The following is an 18,082-nucleotide window of genomic DNA, read 5'->3' as shown; positions in this document are numbered from 1 at the left end:
AAAATTAGGGATACACGTAAAATATTTGCGAATTATGTACCCATAGCCTTAAAGGAAGTTTACTGTTCCTTAGTGCGATCAATTCTAGAATATGCAGCACCTATATGGCATCCATATTACACTGTGCACAAAGAAAAACTTGAACGAGTTCAGAGAAAGTTTTTGAGACGAATAGGTCACAAACTAAAAATACCTTATGAAGAGATAAATGTTAATGACATCATGAGGCTTTTGAATTGAACCCCTTTGGAGATCAGAAGGAACTATTTAGATATTTGTACAATATATAAAATCATAAATAATATTATTGATGACCCAGATCTCCTGGCAGCTGTTGGCCTGCGTGTTCCATCTATTAATTCCAGAAATAACCAACTACTTAACATTGAGTTTCATAGAACCAATTATGGCATTAACTCGCCTATTTGTCGAATGAGCAAATTAACAAATGAAATGTTACAAAAGTGTGATTTGGATTTATTTAATGATGGTTTTAATAAATTTAGTGGTAAAATAAAAAAGTTTCTATCAAATTAATGTTAAAATTATTATGGTAAAATGTGTCTTATTTATTAAATATGTAATCTGATTTCAAATTTGTTACCTCCAAACTTTTTGTTATATATATATATATATATATATATATATATATATATATATATATATATATGTTTCAGTGTTTTTATAATTATTGAAAAAAAAATCTAGTCACAACGACATCTTGTTATTGTTATAGTAATCTTTTAATATATTTTGACTTGTATGTATATTCTAATGATTTAACTTTGTAAGACTATATAGGTTATACTTATAACTATCCTTTGTACTTTTACAATTATTGTTGTTTTATACCTACTTACTCTGTAAATGCTATATGCGTAAATAAAATTTTGACTTTTGACTTGGAACCTAATTCTAAGCAAAAACTGTTCTATAATTTTTTTGAATACCCAATACTTTTTGAGTTATGCGTGGTTGAAAATTGGCCATTTTCAGTGAAAATTGACACCTTTGTGGACGGTTTTTTGCGAATACCTTAAAAACTATGCATATAACTTGGTTATATTATAAGATTGATTTTTATTTTAAATAAACTAAGGGTTAAATTTAATTTTTTTGGTTTTTTATTTTTTTACAAACAGCGTGCTTAAAAGTAAATGAATTATTATGAAATAAATCATAATTTCTAATTTTTTTATTAATTTATTTATTTAATTGACATTTGACAAATGGCATACAGCTAGTCACAGCATGATAACATATAGGGCTTTTCATCGATTGTCATTTGTTTCGAGCTTCTGTCATGTGTCACATAATATTAATATATCTATGTCATACGTCTTTGGTTTGTATTATTGTAGATACCAATAACGTATGTCGTAGATATATTAATATTATGTGACATATGACAGAAGCTCGAAACAAATGACTGTGAATGAAAAGCCCTATTCTAAACATCTAATTATACTAATAGTAACTAACCAGAGTGTAAGAAAGCCCTGCAAAACCACGCTAGAGGCATATTTTTGCCTGCCTCTGAAAGGATACTTAATCCTGGTTCCAAAAATTATTCTCAGTTTATATTTTATTGCTGCCGGCCGATCTCCGTCGGCTTCATAATATGCTAGACAAGGACCCATCTGAGGCATGCTTCTACGATGCCTTTGCTATACAGGGTGTTAGTAAATAAGTATGAACAATTTTAAGGGCTAATTCTACATGAAAAATGAATGCCAGTTTGTTCTATAAATATATGTCCGCAAATGCTTCGTTTACGAGATACGGGGTGTTGAAATTTTTATTTCAAACTGCCAATTTATTTATTGCTCTAAGACCAGTTGAGCTATGAAAGTGAAATTGGGTGAGTTTTAGGACGTAGTTATTACGAATTGTATGACATACAATTAAAAATTTTGTATTCATCATTGGCGCTCCTACGGGCAATGGTCTGAATTATTTTAAAGAAAAAAATAGTACGCCACTGAGATATTTCGAATTAGAAATTATTTTTAAATTCCACGTCTAATTTATGATAAAAAACCTTTCTTTCCTTTTTTTATATGATGCACCGTTTTGATGCAGAAAAATAAAACATCTTGGCGCATATTTTTCATTTCTTAATACATCATCAAGAACTATCCAATATAATAATACTAAACTAGAACCATAACAGAAAATATTACTAATACCATTTCAACTAGGTGCAAAGCTGCAAGAAATGTTTAAAATGATCTCCTTTACAGGTAACAGAAGAATTTTATATTCATCATTGGCGCGCGTACGGGTAATGGTCTGAATTTTTTGAAGAAAAAAATAGTACGCCACTGAGATATGTCAACTAAAAATCATTTTTGAATTTTTCGTTCAATTGACCACAAAAAATCTTTCTTGCCTTTTTTTCATATGCGGCGCCGTTTTTATGCAAAAAAATTAAACATCTTAACGTTTACAAAGTATTTGAACTATTCTATGCATATGGAAACTACCTCAAATACTTGGTAAGCGTTAAGATGTTTTATTTTTTTGTATAAAAATGGCGCCTCGTATGAAAAAAAGGCAAGAAATATTTTTTGTCGTAAATTGAACGAGGAATTCAAAAATGAGTTTTAGTTTGACATATCTCAGTGGCGTACTATTTTTTTCTTCAAAAAATTCAGACCATTACCCGTACGCGCGCCAATGATGAATATAAAATTCTTCTGTTATCTGTAAAGGAGATCATTTTAAACATTTCTTGCAGCTTTGCACCTAGTTGAAATCTTATTAGTAATATTTTCTGTTATTGTTCTAGTTTATTTAGTATTATTATATTGGATAGTTCTTGATGATGTATTAAGAAATGAAAAATACGCGCCAACATGTTTTATTTTTCTGCATAAAACGGTGCATCATATGAAGAAAGGCAAGAAAGGTTTTTTATCATAAATTAGACGTGGAATTTAAAAATAATTTTTAATTCGAAATATCTCAGTGGCGTACTATTTTTTTCTATAAAAAATTCAGACCATTGCCCGTAGGCGCGCCAATGATGAATACAGAATTCTAAATTGTATGTCAAAAAATTCGTAATAACTACCTCCTAAAACTCACCAAATTTCATTTTCATAGCTCAACTGGTCTTAGAGCAATAAATAAATTGGTAGTTTGAAATAAAAATGTCAACACCTCGTATCTCCGAAACTAAGCATTTGCGGACATATGTTTATAGAGCAAACTGGTATTAATTTTTCATGTAGAATTAGCCTTTAAAATTTTTCATACTTATTTACTAACACCCTGTATAATTTGAGAAAGTGAGAATGAGACGCATATATGTATACTCCCACGTAGATTAGGTACCGGTGTATTTATAGCTGGGTACTCACTTAAAGCCGAGGCCGTACGAGGCAGTAAGTGAGGACGTCATCCGAGGCGCGGCACGGCAAATATGCTCAAATCGTTCGCCACACGCCTCGGAGCGATCCATTTGCTGTCGGTCCATCAAAGGGATTCGTGTCTCAGTGTGGACGTTTTTTTAAGTATTTTTAAAACGTGCGGTTGCGTTTCGATTCTTCATTTGTAAACAGACCGTGAAAGCAATGAATGTAGCCTATATAATTTACAAAACGGTGTTAAAAGATTTGAATTTTGTTGAATTTTATTTCTTATCTTGAAATATTCATTCCTTTGGAAAGTTATACACTTAAAAATTTAAGACAAATTTATAAATTTACCTATAAAAATGGAATGGAGCCAAGCGTTATGTTTAGAAGTTATTGATAAATATAAAAATATGGAATAGTAGAATAGCTTTTCTAAATTTTGTATTTTTTTTACTTATTATGTTTCTTATGCCATCCAAAATAAAATTAAAATCTTCTTGGGACATTCTCGTGAAATTATTAAACTTGTCAGTTTCATCAACTAACAGGTCGATTAACAAAAACGAAGTATTAATATTATTCATGCCTCTTCTTTTTAAATAAAATTGGGAGGACCATATACGTCTCTGCTGTTTACGTGTTTTTAGTTTTTAATAATTTATAAATAATTATAAAACTAGCACAAGCCACAGATAATTGTTCATTCGACATATTCTTTGCCTCACGACGAATAAATGGATCACTGCTGCGGCAAGCCTCATGCGGGAGAGTGTCCTCATACATTTTTTCCGACTCGAGGCATTCGGTGCGGCCTCGGCTTGCCTCATGCGCATTCGTGCTCAAGTGAGTACCCAGCTTATAAAGAACGCTTAACTACAAAGATAAGGGGTCAGGGTCGTACCTATTTTTATTTTTTATCATAAAAATAAAGTTATTAAGTTTTATAATAAAAATTAAGTTATTTAGCAAATTTCAAAAAGTTCAATTGTATTTAAAGAATTGATGATGAAATAACGCAATAACGTAGAGTCGATTGATATACCGGTGAGGTACTGCCTCACTTGCGTCATAGGACCAGCCGCCACTGACTTATAGTTGTCCTGTTGTTTGTTTTTGCCTGTCTCTCCTGTTGTTCTGCATTGTCTTATAGTGGTTCCTGTTTATCTGAACCATCTCAGATAATTGAGGAGTGGTTACCCCCTACCATAAGGGTTGATGAAGTAGCAATACTCACTGTAAATTCATTTATTGGTACGTTGAAGTAACTACGGTAAAGAGCTGGTGGTATAATATTTAGTAGCTGTGATGTTTACCCGTTGGGATCTCAAATACCAATGACTAATCTTTTCGCAATGAAATTAGAACTAAGAATGTGGATTCCCCTGTTTACTGTTTTGGTATAAAAAAAAGTGAGAGTGTTTTTTATTAAAAATGCTGTGTCGGCTTGATTATAAATAAAGGATACTATTTGTTATTGCAAACTGACCTTGTATCGAAAGCCGATACAGGTGTGGTAATATGGGTCAATCATGTTTACTATAAACAAACGTATTTAACATTTAACCATTAAAAGAATTTGTCTTGTACTTAATAAGATGATTACTAAGAGATGCAGTGTATCCCAATACATCTTCCTCTTCCCTCCAAAAATTTTCTGACTACGGAAAAGGAAGAAAATTTTCTGATAATACCACCAACTGCTTACTGCCTTTTAATCAATACCAGTAAGTTTTTATTTTCTATAACTAATAATTAAATACAAAAAATGTTCGTTATCAACATTGTTCCCGTTCCACTTGTCACTCACTGTGTTCTCGGATTGTAAGCATATAATCTATTCTTATGTATTTCCTTGATTTTATAAAGACTATTACACTTCCCTTTTTACCAGGACTAGGTCTCCTATTTTAAAGTGTTGTGATGTTGTTTTGGGCTTATTTTCTTCTTGCCGCTCTTTTTTGTCTTCATTGCTTTTAGTGAATTGACCTATCGTGTCTATGTACTCTGTGTCCTCTGGTTTCGAAGAAGTGTCCGATATCACTACTTCTTTGACATGTGTTCTTTTTAGTTTGTTGATTTGACATTCATGGCATTGTTTAGCGTATTTCCTTACGTCTTTTTCCAAATTTTTCCATCTAAATCTTGCTTTTAGCTTCTTTATTAGTCTATTTTTCTTTAAGTGTCCTCCAAATATCGGGTGATTATGATATTCTTCTATTAACCTGTGTTTTTCTTTGTCATCTTCTATTGTTTCTGGTACTTCACATATGTACATTTCTACATTCTTCAATATTTTGTTTCCTTGTTTAATAAATTCATCTATTGTGCACAATTTAAAAATAATATCGTTTACGTATATCTTTACTTTACGTATTGCATTATCTACCGCCAGCTTATCAAGCTGTGCCAACATTTGGTTTAAATCGAAATGATTGAATCGTGTGGCTATGCTCTTGCTGCATTTTATTTTGTTTTTGACCCTAATGCTCAGTCTTGGTGAGATTAGTTCTGCTCCAAAAGACAAAATTGGTAGTCTATGCGCCTCTAAATTATTTAGTACCTTCCTTACTGTCTGTTTGGTGGCTTCTGGCTGTAGTGCGAGTTCACTTTCTGCCTTCGTTTGCCTTGATTCTTTTTCCTTTTCTCTTGCTTGAGCTCGTGGTATAGCTAATATATGGGTATTGTCTATGTATAAGTTCTTTAGTTGATGTAATGTTATTCTTGAAAGACTGTCTGCGTAGTTATTTTTCCCTGTTATATACTCTATTTCGAAATCGTATTCCTCTAAATCTAATCTGATCCTTGTAAGTTTCGAAGTTGGTTCTTTCATTGCAAATAAATGTGTTAGGGGTTTATGATCCGTTTTGACTAAAAATGTTGGTGCTCCATATAAATAACATTTGAAATGATTAATTCCCCAATGAATCGCTAGTAATTCCTTAACGATTATAGGTTTATTACATTCTCCTTTATTGAAACTTCTTGATGCGTATGCTATTGGTAGGTCTATTCCGTTATTAGTGCGGCAGATTCGTGCAAATATTAAAAGAATTGCACATTTAATGATACAATCATATAATTTGGTCCACATATACTGCACACATAAAGGTTCAAATTTAGATATGAGGCCATCTCAGATTTTGCTTTTTACAAAAATGGCGGCCATTCAAAATGGGCGACTATACATATGTGACTAATAGAACGATATCTTTTGAATGAAAAGTACGATTTCAACCAAATTTGGTATATAGGTTCTTTTTGTGATTTACAAGATCGATGTCGTGAACTGGAAGAATCGGTGTACCAGAAGTTGTGTTTTTCCTGGTTTTTTTGTAAAACTATCGAGGAGCTGATATGGATTCCGATCATATATTGTTGATAGCAAAAATAAGAGAAAGAATGCCGAAACCGAGAGGTCAATTGGAAAGTCGGAAAAAATACGATGTTGCCAAATTGAACAACGAGGACATTGCAAGGAGCTTTGAAGCGGAAATTACGGACAAGCTTAGAGGTAGGCAGTACCATGACAATATAGAAACGGAGTGGACAGAAATTGAGGAATCTTTGAAGGAATCAGCAAGTAAGCACCTGGGACAAGTAAGTAGAAAACAGGAAAAAGAATGGCTCGATGATGACTGTAGAAAAAGGTTAGAGAAAAGGAATCAGGCACGACAAAGAATGATAAATGAGCCTAGTGAAAAAAATAGAAAGAAATATGAAGAAGAGAGGAGAAACACAAAAAGACTGTGTAGATATAAAAAGCGGGAGCACATGAGTAAAAAGCTTGAAGATATTGAACAACACTATATCAATAAGAACATTAGAAATTTCTACCAAGAAGCAAAAAGAAGTAAAGAACAGTATTCAAGAGGGCAAAACTTTTACAGGAGCAAAGAGGGGCACCTAATAGGCGACAAGGAAGGAAAACTTAATAGATGGAGAGAGCATTTCGAGGAACTGCTAAATGAGAGGCAGGAAGGTAATGACGAGGTTCAGATGGAAGTGATACAAGAAAACTACAACCAAGAGGATGTAGTGGGGCCGCCAACAGACGAGGAAATAATGGAAGTTTTAAGAAGCATAAAGAACAACAAGAGTGCGGGTATCAACGACATTCCAGGAGAAATGATTAAACATGGAGGTAAAATATTAGAAAAGAGAATATGCAGCCTACTAAAGATGATATGGGATCAGGAAGAAATGCCGAGACAATGGAGTCAGGCTGTAATATGCCCGATATTCAAAAAGGGAGATAAATCTCAATGTGAAAGTTACAGAGGCATCGCTTTGCTTGATGTAATTTATAAAGTCCTTGCCAAGGTTATAAGAGAAAAATTAGACAGATATATTAGTGTGCAGGTAGGGGAATATCAAGGTGGTTTTAAGAAGGGAAGATCTACCATCGATCAGATTTTCGTACTAAAGATGTTACAGTGCGGTACCTACGAACAACAGCTAAATATGAAGCTCCTGTTTATAGACTTCCAGCAGGCATATGATACAGTCGTAAGGAAACGCCTTTATCATGCACTTCGGTTAATTGGGATACCGGAGAAGTTGGTCAAACTGGTGAAAATGACACTCGAGAGAACAGAAAATCGAGTAGCACTGGAGGGTAGCCTCTCAGAAAAGTTTAAAGTACGAAGGGGTTTGAAGCAGGGAGACCCTCTATCAACTGTCCTTTTCAATTGTGTATTAGAGGCAATATTCAGGGAGAGCGGGAACAGAACGCAAGGTACGATCCATGATAGAAGAACTCAGGTACTTGCATATGCAGACGACATAGTATTGATAACAAGAACAAAAAGAGAACTGCTAAGAGTATTTAACCTTTTTGAAAGAAAAGCTATGCAGTACGGTCTGAAAATTAACGAAGACAAAACAAAATTTATGGAAATGGGAGATACACTAAATGAAGAACAGGTTTTGAAAATTAGAATAGATAACGATGGAAAAGAATATTGTTTCGAGAAAGTAAAAGAATTTGAATACCTAGGGGTCACTGTAACAGAGAAAGGAGATGAAGTTCCGGAAATTGAAAAAAGAATTGCGAAGGGAAGACGAGCAGTTGGAGCATTGAGCATACTTTTAAAAAGTAGTCTTATCTCAAGAGCAGCAAAATTGCGGTTATATAGTACGGTGATACAACCTACAGTACTGTATAGTAGTGAATGTTGGGTTCTGAATAAGAGAGAAGAAAATGTATTGGAAAGATGGGAACGGAGTGTGCTGAGAAAGATTTTCGGTGGTGTGAAAGTGGGAGAGAACGAATGGAGAAGACGGACGAATGCGGAAGTTCAAGAACTGTTTGGGAAGCCAGTAATCAGCCATATGGTAAAAACTAGAAGACTTCGCTGGCTAGGACATGTGGAAAGGATGTCAGGGGACCGATGGGCGAAGAGTATATTGTTAAGAGGTGAGGGAAGAAGAAGGAGGGGTCGACCGCGGAAAAAGTGGCTGGAAGCAGCCAAAGAGGATCTACAAAGAGCAGGCGTTGTAAACTGGAAGACAGCTGCCCTGGACAGAGTAAAGTGGAGAAAGACAGTTGAAAAATTTCAAGCCATGGGCCCCTGAGGCCTGCAGCGCTATATATATATATATATATATATATATATATATATATATATATATATATATATATATATATATATATATATACATATATATATATATATATATATATATATATATATATATATATATATATACATATGCGACTAATAGAACGATATCTTTTGAATGAAAAGTACGATTTCAACCAAATTTGGTATATAGGTTCTTTTTATGATTTACAAGATCGATGTCGGGAACTGGAAGAATCGGTGTACCAGAAGTTGTGTTTTTCCTGGTTTTTTTGTAAAACTATTTTATATTATGTAAATAATTTATTTTCAATTTTTTCACCCGGTATATATTAATTTTTCAAAATGGTAATACCACCATTGAAAAGAGCGTAAGAATATGTTTTAGGAAATATTTTGAACTTTTTAGTTATGTTAATTACCATTTAATAAATGCGTAACGTATCTTCACATGTACCTATGTGTGGCAGATCCGTGCAAATATTATAAAAATTATTGTGCATTTAATGGTAGAAGTATATAATTTTGAACACATATACTACACATACAAAAGTTCAAATATAGATATGAGGCCATCTCAGATTTTGCCCTTTACAAAAATGGCGAGCTTTCAAAATGGCGGCTATAGGTACATATGTGACTAATAGCACGATAACTTTTGAACGGAAAGTCCGATTTCAGCCAAATTTGACATCACCATCAAGGTTCTTTTTTTGATGCATAAGATCGAGATCTTGAACCGGAAGAATCGGTTTACCAGAAGTTGTGTTTTTACTGTTTTTTATGTAAAAATATGTTGTTTTTCTTTTCAATTCTTCCACCCTGTATATATTAATTTATCAAAAAGGTAATACCGCTATTGAAAAGAGTGTAAAAATATTTTTTAGGAAAGATTTTGAACTTTTTAGTTATGTTAATTTTCATTTAATAAATGCATAACGTATCTTCACATGTACCTATGTGCGGTAGATTCATTTTGAATGCCCGCCATTTTTGTAAAAGAAAAAATCTGAGATGGCCTCATATCTAAATTTGAATATTTGTTTGTGTAGTGTGTGTGGTCCAAATTATATGCTTTTACCATTAAGTGCACAATAATTCTTATATTATTTGCACGAATCTGCCGCACATAAGTTTATAGGTACATGTGAAGATACGTTATGCATTTATTAATTGGTAATTAACATAACTAAATAGTTGAAAATATTTCCAAAAAAATGTTTTTACGCTCTTTTCAACACCGGTATTACTTTTTTGAAAAATTAATATATACAGGGTGAAAGAATTGGTAAAAAAACAACATGTTTTTACATAAAAATTAGGAAAAGCACAACTTCTGGTAAATCGATTCTTCCAGTTCAAGACCTTGGTCTTACACATCCAAAAAAGAACCTATATGATACCGAATTTGGTTGAAATCAGACTTTTTGTTCAAAAGTTATCGTGCTATTAGTCACATAAGTATAGTCGCCATTTTGAATGCCCGCCATTTTTGTAAAAGGTAAAACATGAGATGGCCTTATATCTAACTGTAAACCTTGATGTGTGTAGTATATGTGGTCCAAATTATATGCTTCTATCATTAAATGCACAATAAGTCTTATAATATTTGCACGAATCTGCCACACAAAGGTACATGTGAAGATACGTTATGCATTTATTAAATGGTAATTAACATAACTAAAAAGTTCAAAATATTTTCTACAAAATATTTTTACGCTCTTTTTAATTGCGGTATTACCTTTTTGAAAAATTAATATATACAGAGGGAAAAAATTTACATTTAAAAACATATTTTTACATAAACAACCAGTAAAAACACAACTTCTCGTAAACCGATTCTTCTGGTTCACCACATCCATCTTGTAAATCAAAAAAAGAACCTATATACCAAATTTAGTTGAAATCGAACTTTTCGTTCAAGAGTTATGGTACTATTAAACACATATGCATAACCTCCATTTTGAATGCCCGCCATTTTTGTAAAAGGCAAAATCTGAGATGGCCTCATATCTAAATTTGAACCTTTATATGTGTAGTATATGTGGTCCAAATTATATGGTTGTATCATTAAATGTGCAATTGTTTCACATATCGGCCGCACTATATAATCTTGACTTAAAATTGCTGAACAACTCTCGTTGGATGCGTCTGTTGTTAGGATGAATTGTTTATTGAAATCTGGGTATTTTAGGATCGGTGGCTTCATCAGAGATGATTTAAGCTTATTGAATGCTTTTTCACATTCTTCTGACCAAAAAAATTCTACTCCTTTTCTTGATAATCTGGTGAGTGGTCTGCATATTTCAGCAAAATTTTGAATAAAACGTCTATAATACAGTGGAACCTCGATAAGTCGTATTAATCGGGACCGCGGTCGATCCGGTTTATCAAAAATTCGGGTTAGCAGGAGAATATGGTAAACATTAATAAAATACGGTATACTTACAGATAAACTTCATTTTAATTCCAAAAAAATGAAATATATGTACATGCCCAATACATCTAAATTAAGCACAGTTGTATACAGTATTGTTCATTTCTTAGTAAAAACTCAGTCAAACTGAAAAAATTTCGGTTTTGTCTCATGAAAATCGGTCCGGGTTAGCCGGACTTTCGGGTTATCGGAGGCCGACTTATCGGGGTTCCACTGTAGTTACAAAATGCTACGAATCTTTTTGTTTCTTCCGCTGTCTAGGTGTCGGGTATTGTTCAATCGTTGCATATTTCGCTTTGTCTGGTGATACTCCTTCCTGAGAAAGATCATGACCTAAATATGTTACTTCTCTTCTAAAAAATTGACATTTTCCTGGGTTAAGTTTCAGATTGAATTTTCGACATGTCTCGAATGTCTTTTTCAGGTTGTCTAGGTGATGTTTTTCAGATATTCCTATTACTACTATTATATCGTCCATGTAAAGAAATGCTTTGTCTGGTGTTAATCCTGAAAATGCTATTGACATCATCCTTGAAAAGCTATTTGGGCTTACATTTAATCCAAAAGGTAATCTGGTAAATTGAAATGCTCCATTTTCCGTGCTAAACGATGTGTATTTTCTCGATGATTTTTCTAATGCTATCTGGTGAAAACCTGACATTAAGTCTATAACTGAAAACCATTTTGCTCTTCCTAGTTGATCTAATATCGAGTCTATTCTTGGTAAAGGAAATTTGTCTGTGACTATTTTCTTGTTCAGTTGTCTAAAATCTATGCATAATCTCCATGCTTTATTTCCATCTATCGCTTTTTTCGGTACCAGCACTACTGGGCTGTTGTATTCTGATGTGGACGGTTCTATTATTCCTTGGTCTCTTAGTTTTTGTACTTGTCGGTTTAATTCCTCTGTTTGTGCATGAGGTGTCCTATAGTTTTTAATATACCGGAGTTTGGTCTTTAACTCTCAGTTTCTGCTCGTAGAAGTTGTTACATGTTAGCATGTCATGCCTTAGGGCGAATATATCTGAATAATCTTCGCATAAAGATACTAACTTATCGCGTATGTATTCTGGAATGTCTAACTTCAATGATTCCCGTAATTCCTTTTTCCTGTCCTTGCTGTCGTTGATTAGTCTATATATGTTGAATAATTTAATGTCTAATGTTTTGATTGCGTTTGTCTCTACTTTTTACTGTTTCGTAGGTTGTGTTCAGAAATTTAATATATGGATTATTACTTGAAATAATTGCTCTCGCTATGAATATTCCTGGTTGTATTTCCTGTTGTTCCACTATCCTGTCGTTCTTCAGCGTTTAAAAAATTTTTACGACTCTGTAAATTTCACATCTAGGCGGTATTATTATCGTGTCATCTATATTATCCAAAATGTTTGTACTAATGTAACAATCGTTGTCCTCTTTAATGTGCATTTTAAGGTTAGCGTAGTCCAGTATGCATTGAAAGTTTGAAATAAAGTCTCTCCCAATGATTCCGTCGGTTGGAATAGGAAAGCTAGGTTCAACTAATTGAAAGATATGCTCAAATCGAGCTCCTTTTACTTCTAGTGTTGTTTCAACTTCTCCCATTGTTTGTAATTCTCCTTTAGTTACTCCTTGTATTTTCGCCTTTGTGTTTGGTTTCACATGTTCCTTCATAAAATCTTGTGAACATTTCAGTATTGAAATATCAGCTCCTGTGTCTATGATAAATGTATTTGTATGTTCTAGGATTCCTGTTTTCATTCGTACAAAATTCGTTAGGTTTAAGTCGAAGTTGTAAATATTATATTCCACTTCTGACTGTGTACTTCCATTGTTTCGTTCATTCAAAACCTCAACTGCGGGTTCTCCGGTTCCTCTTGGCTGTCCTCTAACTCCAGTAGCCTTACGTTTCTGTTACGTCCTCCTCTCTGGTTCCCTCTGTACGTTTGGTTGTTAAATTGTCTATATCCTCTGTTCGAATAGTTCCGTTGGTTGTCCGTTGCTTCTCCTTCGTTCCGTTGTCCGAAGTTATTTCGTCTTCCTCTATCGTATTTGTTATAGTATCCTCTTTTGTATTGCTGCTGTCCTCTCCTATTTTCATAATTCGTCCTATAATTGAACACTCTTCCCTGTGTGTTCTCCTCTGTCGTATCAATCGATAAAAATTTGGATACTACTTCCTGCGGTGTTGTGAAATTGCCTGCCTCCAGTATTAACTTAGCTTTAAATGTATTAACATTTCGTTTCATTGTTGTTACCACTGTTTCCGTTGTGTATTTTTTCGCTAATTCCAATGGCATTCCTTCCGCTATGTATGCTACCTTTAACTGTTCCGCTAGTTCCTCTACTTCAGATGCGTACGCTGCTGCATCTTTGTTTCCTTGCCTTTTCTTTGCTAATTTGTCTATTATCGTTTTCGGATTGTCGCCTCTTAATTCTTTCTTCAGTGCCGCGGCTATAAGTGGGATCGTATCCTCTGTGGTTATCTGGTTTCTGGTCTTATTGGTCAATCTTGTCTTTATTAATGTTATCGCTGTTTCTTCATGTCCTGCTATTTTTCCAAGTAGTTCTAATGCGTCTAAAAATGGTTGTAGTTTACCTGCGCTTCCATCAAACTCGTTGGGCAATACCTTGCTTGCAATATTCAAAAATTCGTTAATTGTCAGAACCATGTTTAATATTTTTATATCTTGTTTTACGTCGCCTTTTTCCTCTTCTATTTCCTCGTTAATTTTTTCCTCTATTTCTTCGTCACTTTTTTCCTCTTCTACTTCTTCGTCGCTTTGTTTTTCCTCTATTTCCTTGTCGATTGGCTGATGTATTGAACTTGGAACTACTGTTCTTAAGTTTACAGCTTGAAATGAGCGTATAAGTTTGTCTCTGATTCTTCCAAAATATTTGTTGCACGCTTCTCTTTGTTTGTCCGATAGCGCTTCCCAATTTTTCTTCGTTAAGTGTGTGAATTTGTTATACAATTTAATTAACTGTGTCGTTACTTCTTCTTGTATATCCTTAGATTTAGGTACTTTCTTCTTCAAGACCCTTCTACTTTGTCTTATTACTTCTTGCGTAATCTCCTCAACTATTTTGACGAAGTCTTCCCAAGTAACTTTGTTGCTACTCATTTATTCATAATTTTCCTATCCTTATTCATGTACTCGTACCGAACGCATAAATTTGATAATCTTACGAGGTATAGAGTAAATATATGTATAAAATATTATGTCAAAAATAGTAAAAATATAGTAAATTGCAATAAAAATCATTATATCAATCAATATAAATCACCATAAAAATCAGTAGACAAATCAAAATGTCATAAAAATCAGTAGGTAAAATAATAATTGGATAAAAAGTCGGTAAAGATAAAAATATATGCTAGTAAATATGAGTGCACGAGATGCAAAACTCGCTTATCGACAAAAATTGATAAAAGTAGTTAAGCACGCCATCTTGTTCGTATAATATTTACTTATTATTTTACATAAGTATTTGGAGCAAAACTAATTTTTTAACACACGAAAAGCTATCCCAAAAATCATGACTTGATGCAAAACTCGCTTTATGCATTGATGCGTGCGATGCAAAACTCTCTTTTTGTAAGGCGTCCAATCACAGCATCGGATTTTACTCACGTGTTTACTGGTGTGATTCGACCGTTTGAATCAGTTGCGTTTTAGCGCCATTTGGCGGTGTTCTGAATTGTTTGTTTAACTTTGGGCTGCAGTGGTTTAAAACCTTGCGACATTGATCTACAAATTTAATGTAATATTGTAAGTAACTATTTAATTGCTTTGTGAATAAAAATTTTTCCAAACTATTTCTGTATCATTTTTTGGTGCAAAACTCGCTAAATGCTTTCTTTTTTCTTATTTTTTTTTTAAATATACACTATTTTTTTAAAATATGTTAAAAACTATTAGAGATGTATATGTTCTAAAGGGACGCTAACAGTATTAATTGATTATTAACAAATATAATGCAAAAAACGTTGTTTACACTTTTCTCAAATTGCCTTTACATGCAATAAGCGAGTTTTGCATCTCGTGTATTCATATATAAAAATCATATAAAAATGTATCATTACGTCCTATAAATAACCATAATACTTGAGAAAAAAAATTCCCTATAATACCAATAAGGTAATTAAAATAGAATAGGTAGATAAAAAATAGGTAAAACTTAGATTATGTGTATCTTAAATTACGATTATATTATTATTATATTGTGAATTACGACTATATCGTGGAAATACTATAAGAACAGATAATATGGACTTACCACTTTAAACGTCTGTGTTCGTATCACCCAAAAGTCCTCGCTGCACGTCCCATATCATTGTCCATTTTCACACGATGTTCCATCTCCATACCATTCCATCCTCAGCTCCGCGTGGGCCTGATGTCTCCATCCTTTTTATGCAGGCACCCCGCTGTTATCTAGGGTGGTCGAGGTGCAAGAACATTGACGTTTATTTCTATTTCTCCTTCCAGACTGCTAGTTCCATACGTTCTCGCCTGGTCTTAGATCGCCATATGGTGGTTCCTGTTTATCTGAACCATCTCAGATAATTGAGGGGTGGTTACCCCCTACCATAAGGGTTGATGAAGTAACAATACTCACTGTAAATTCATTTATTGGTACGTTGAAGTAACTACGGTAAAGAGCTGGTGGTATAATATTTAGTAGCTGTGATGTTTACAAGTTGGGATCTCAAATACCAATGACTAATCTTTTCGCAATGAAATTAGAACTAAGAATATGGATTCCCCTGTTTACTGTTTTGGTATAAATAAAAGTGAGAGTGTTTTTTATTAAAAATGCTGTGTCGGCTTGATTATAGATAAAGGATACTATTTGTTATTGCAAACTGACCTTGTATCGAAAGCCGATACAGGTGTGGTAATATGGGTCAATCATGTTTACTATAAACAAACGTATTTAACATTTAACTATTAAAAGAATTTGTCTTGTACTTAATAAGATGATTACTAAGAGATGCAGTGTATCCCAATACAGTCTTGCATTTTATTACTATAACTTTAATATTACATTTCTTTGTTTTTACACTCATTTTCCCTTTCACTCAAATGTTTATATTATAGTCAGTTTGATTTTTAGGTTGTCTCCAAGTGAACAAGGTGGAAATTATGAAGAGACTAACTGAACATTCATCTCAGGAAGAAAATTATATGAATCCACATGCGGAAGGAAAAACATTAAATAAAAATATGAAAGTTGTGACTGGAAAAAAACCTTACAAGTGTGAAATTTGTTTTAAGCAGTTTAGTCAAGCAGGTACTTTTAAAATCCATTTGAGGGTGCACACTGGAGAAAAACCCCACAAGTGTCATATTTGTTTCAAGCAGTTTAGTCAAGTAGGTAGTTTGAAAAGACATTTGAGATTGCACACTGGAGAAAGACCCCACAAGTGTGAAATTTGTTTTAAGCAATTTAGTCAAGCAGTTTCTTTAAAAATACATTTAAGAGCGCACACTGGAGTAAAACCTCACAAGTGTGAAATCTGTTTTAAGCGGTTTAGTGAAGCATGTCATTTGAAAAGACATTTGAGATTGCACACAGGAGAAAGACCACACAAGTGTGAAATTTGTTTTAAGCAATTTAGTCGAGCAGTTTCTTTAAAAATACATTTAAGAGCGCACACTGGAGAAAAACCTCACAAGTGTGAAATCTGTTTTAAGCGGTTTAGTGAAGCAGGTTATTTGAAAGTACATTTGAGAGTGCATACTGGAGAAAAACCTCACAAGTGTGAAATTTGTTTCAACCAGTTTATTACAGCGGGGAATTTGAGAGTTCATTTGAGATTGCACACTGGAGAAAAACCTCACAAGTGTGAAATTTGTTCTAAACAGTTTAGTGAAACAGGTACTTTAAAGTCACATTCGAGACTGCACACTGGAGGAAAACCTCACAATTGTGAAATTTGTCTTAAGCAGTTTATTACAGCAGGTGCGTTGAAAGTGCATTTGAGAGTACACACTGGAGAAAGGCCTCACAAGTGTGAAATTTGTTTTAAACAATTTAGTGAAGCAGGTAATTTAAAAAGACATTTGATAGTGCATACTGGAGAAAAGCGTCACAAGTGTGAAATTTGTTTTAAGCAATTTAGTCAAGCAGGTGTTTTGAAACAACATTTGAGAGTGCACACTAGAAAAAAGCCAAACAGGAAATGATCTTTATTTTGTACCTAATAATATTTTGTTAATAAAAAGAAGTTAAATTCTTTGTATATTCAGTTACCTAAATGCGCTCCAAAATTAACTCATAGATAATTTTAAAATTATAATTTCAGTTGTAATGAAAAAATTTTTGTTTGTTCTTTTCTGCTTTATGGTTGCTTTTAGAACATCTGGAATAAAAAACTTATGATAATTAACATAATTGATTAACACTAGAAAGTCTGGCTTAGTATACCTACCTAGAAAGCCCGAAGGGATCATTTTGGCCCCACGTTCTTTAATCAATTAAAACTCAGTTAAAAGAAATTAAATCTACTCTAGACGACAAAATTTGATTTTATTTTCTACTTTCATTGTTTAACACGTTCGCTGCCTATCAAAAACATTCGGAACACCATACAGTTTGCAGCTTTTGATATTTGCCACACATTGCCTTGTTATAGCCGTGGCAATGATTGGAAGTATGATTTCCTTTAAAAAATATTTTCAACTGATTTTTTTTTTCGTTTTTGGAGAGTA

General features: G+C 33.4%; 1 protein-coding gene across 1 annotated transcript in view; it reads left to right on the top strand.

Annotated features, from left to right (window-relative positions):
* LOC126886812 (zinc finger protein 664-like) overlaps positions 1-17,609 on the top strand; it is a 43,100-nt gene extending 25,491 nt beyond the window's left edge. Inside the window, exon 2 of the mRNA XM_050653877.1 lies at positions 16,485-17,609. Coding sequence (XP_050509834.1) covers positions 16,485-17,557 — 1,073 coding nt within the window. The 3' untranslated portion in view covers positions 17,558-17,609. The remainder of the gene's footprint in view (positions 1-16,484) is intronic.
* The last annotated feature ends 473 nt before the right edge of the window (positions 17,610-18,082 follow it).

The sequence above is a fragment of the Diabrotica virgifera genome, chromosome 6 (genome assembly GCF_917563875.1).
Source record: "Diabrotica virgifera virgifera chromosome 6, PGI_DIABVI_V3a".
NCBI classification, from domain to species: Eukaryota; Metazoa; Arthropoda; class Insecta; order Coleoptera; family Chrysomelidae; genus Diabrotica; species Diabrotica virgifera.
The sequence above is the reverse complement of the archived record's forward strand: the minus strand, read 5'-3'. Positions and strand labels throughout refer to the sequence as shown.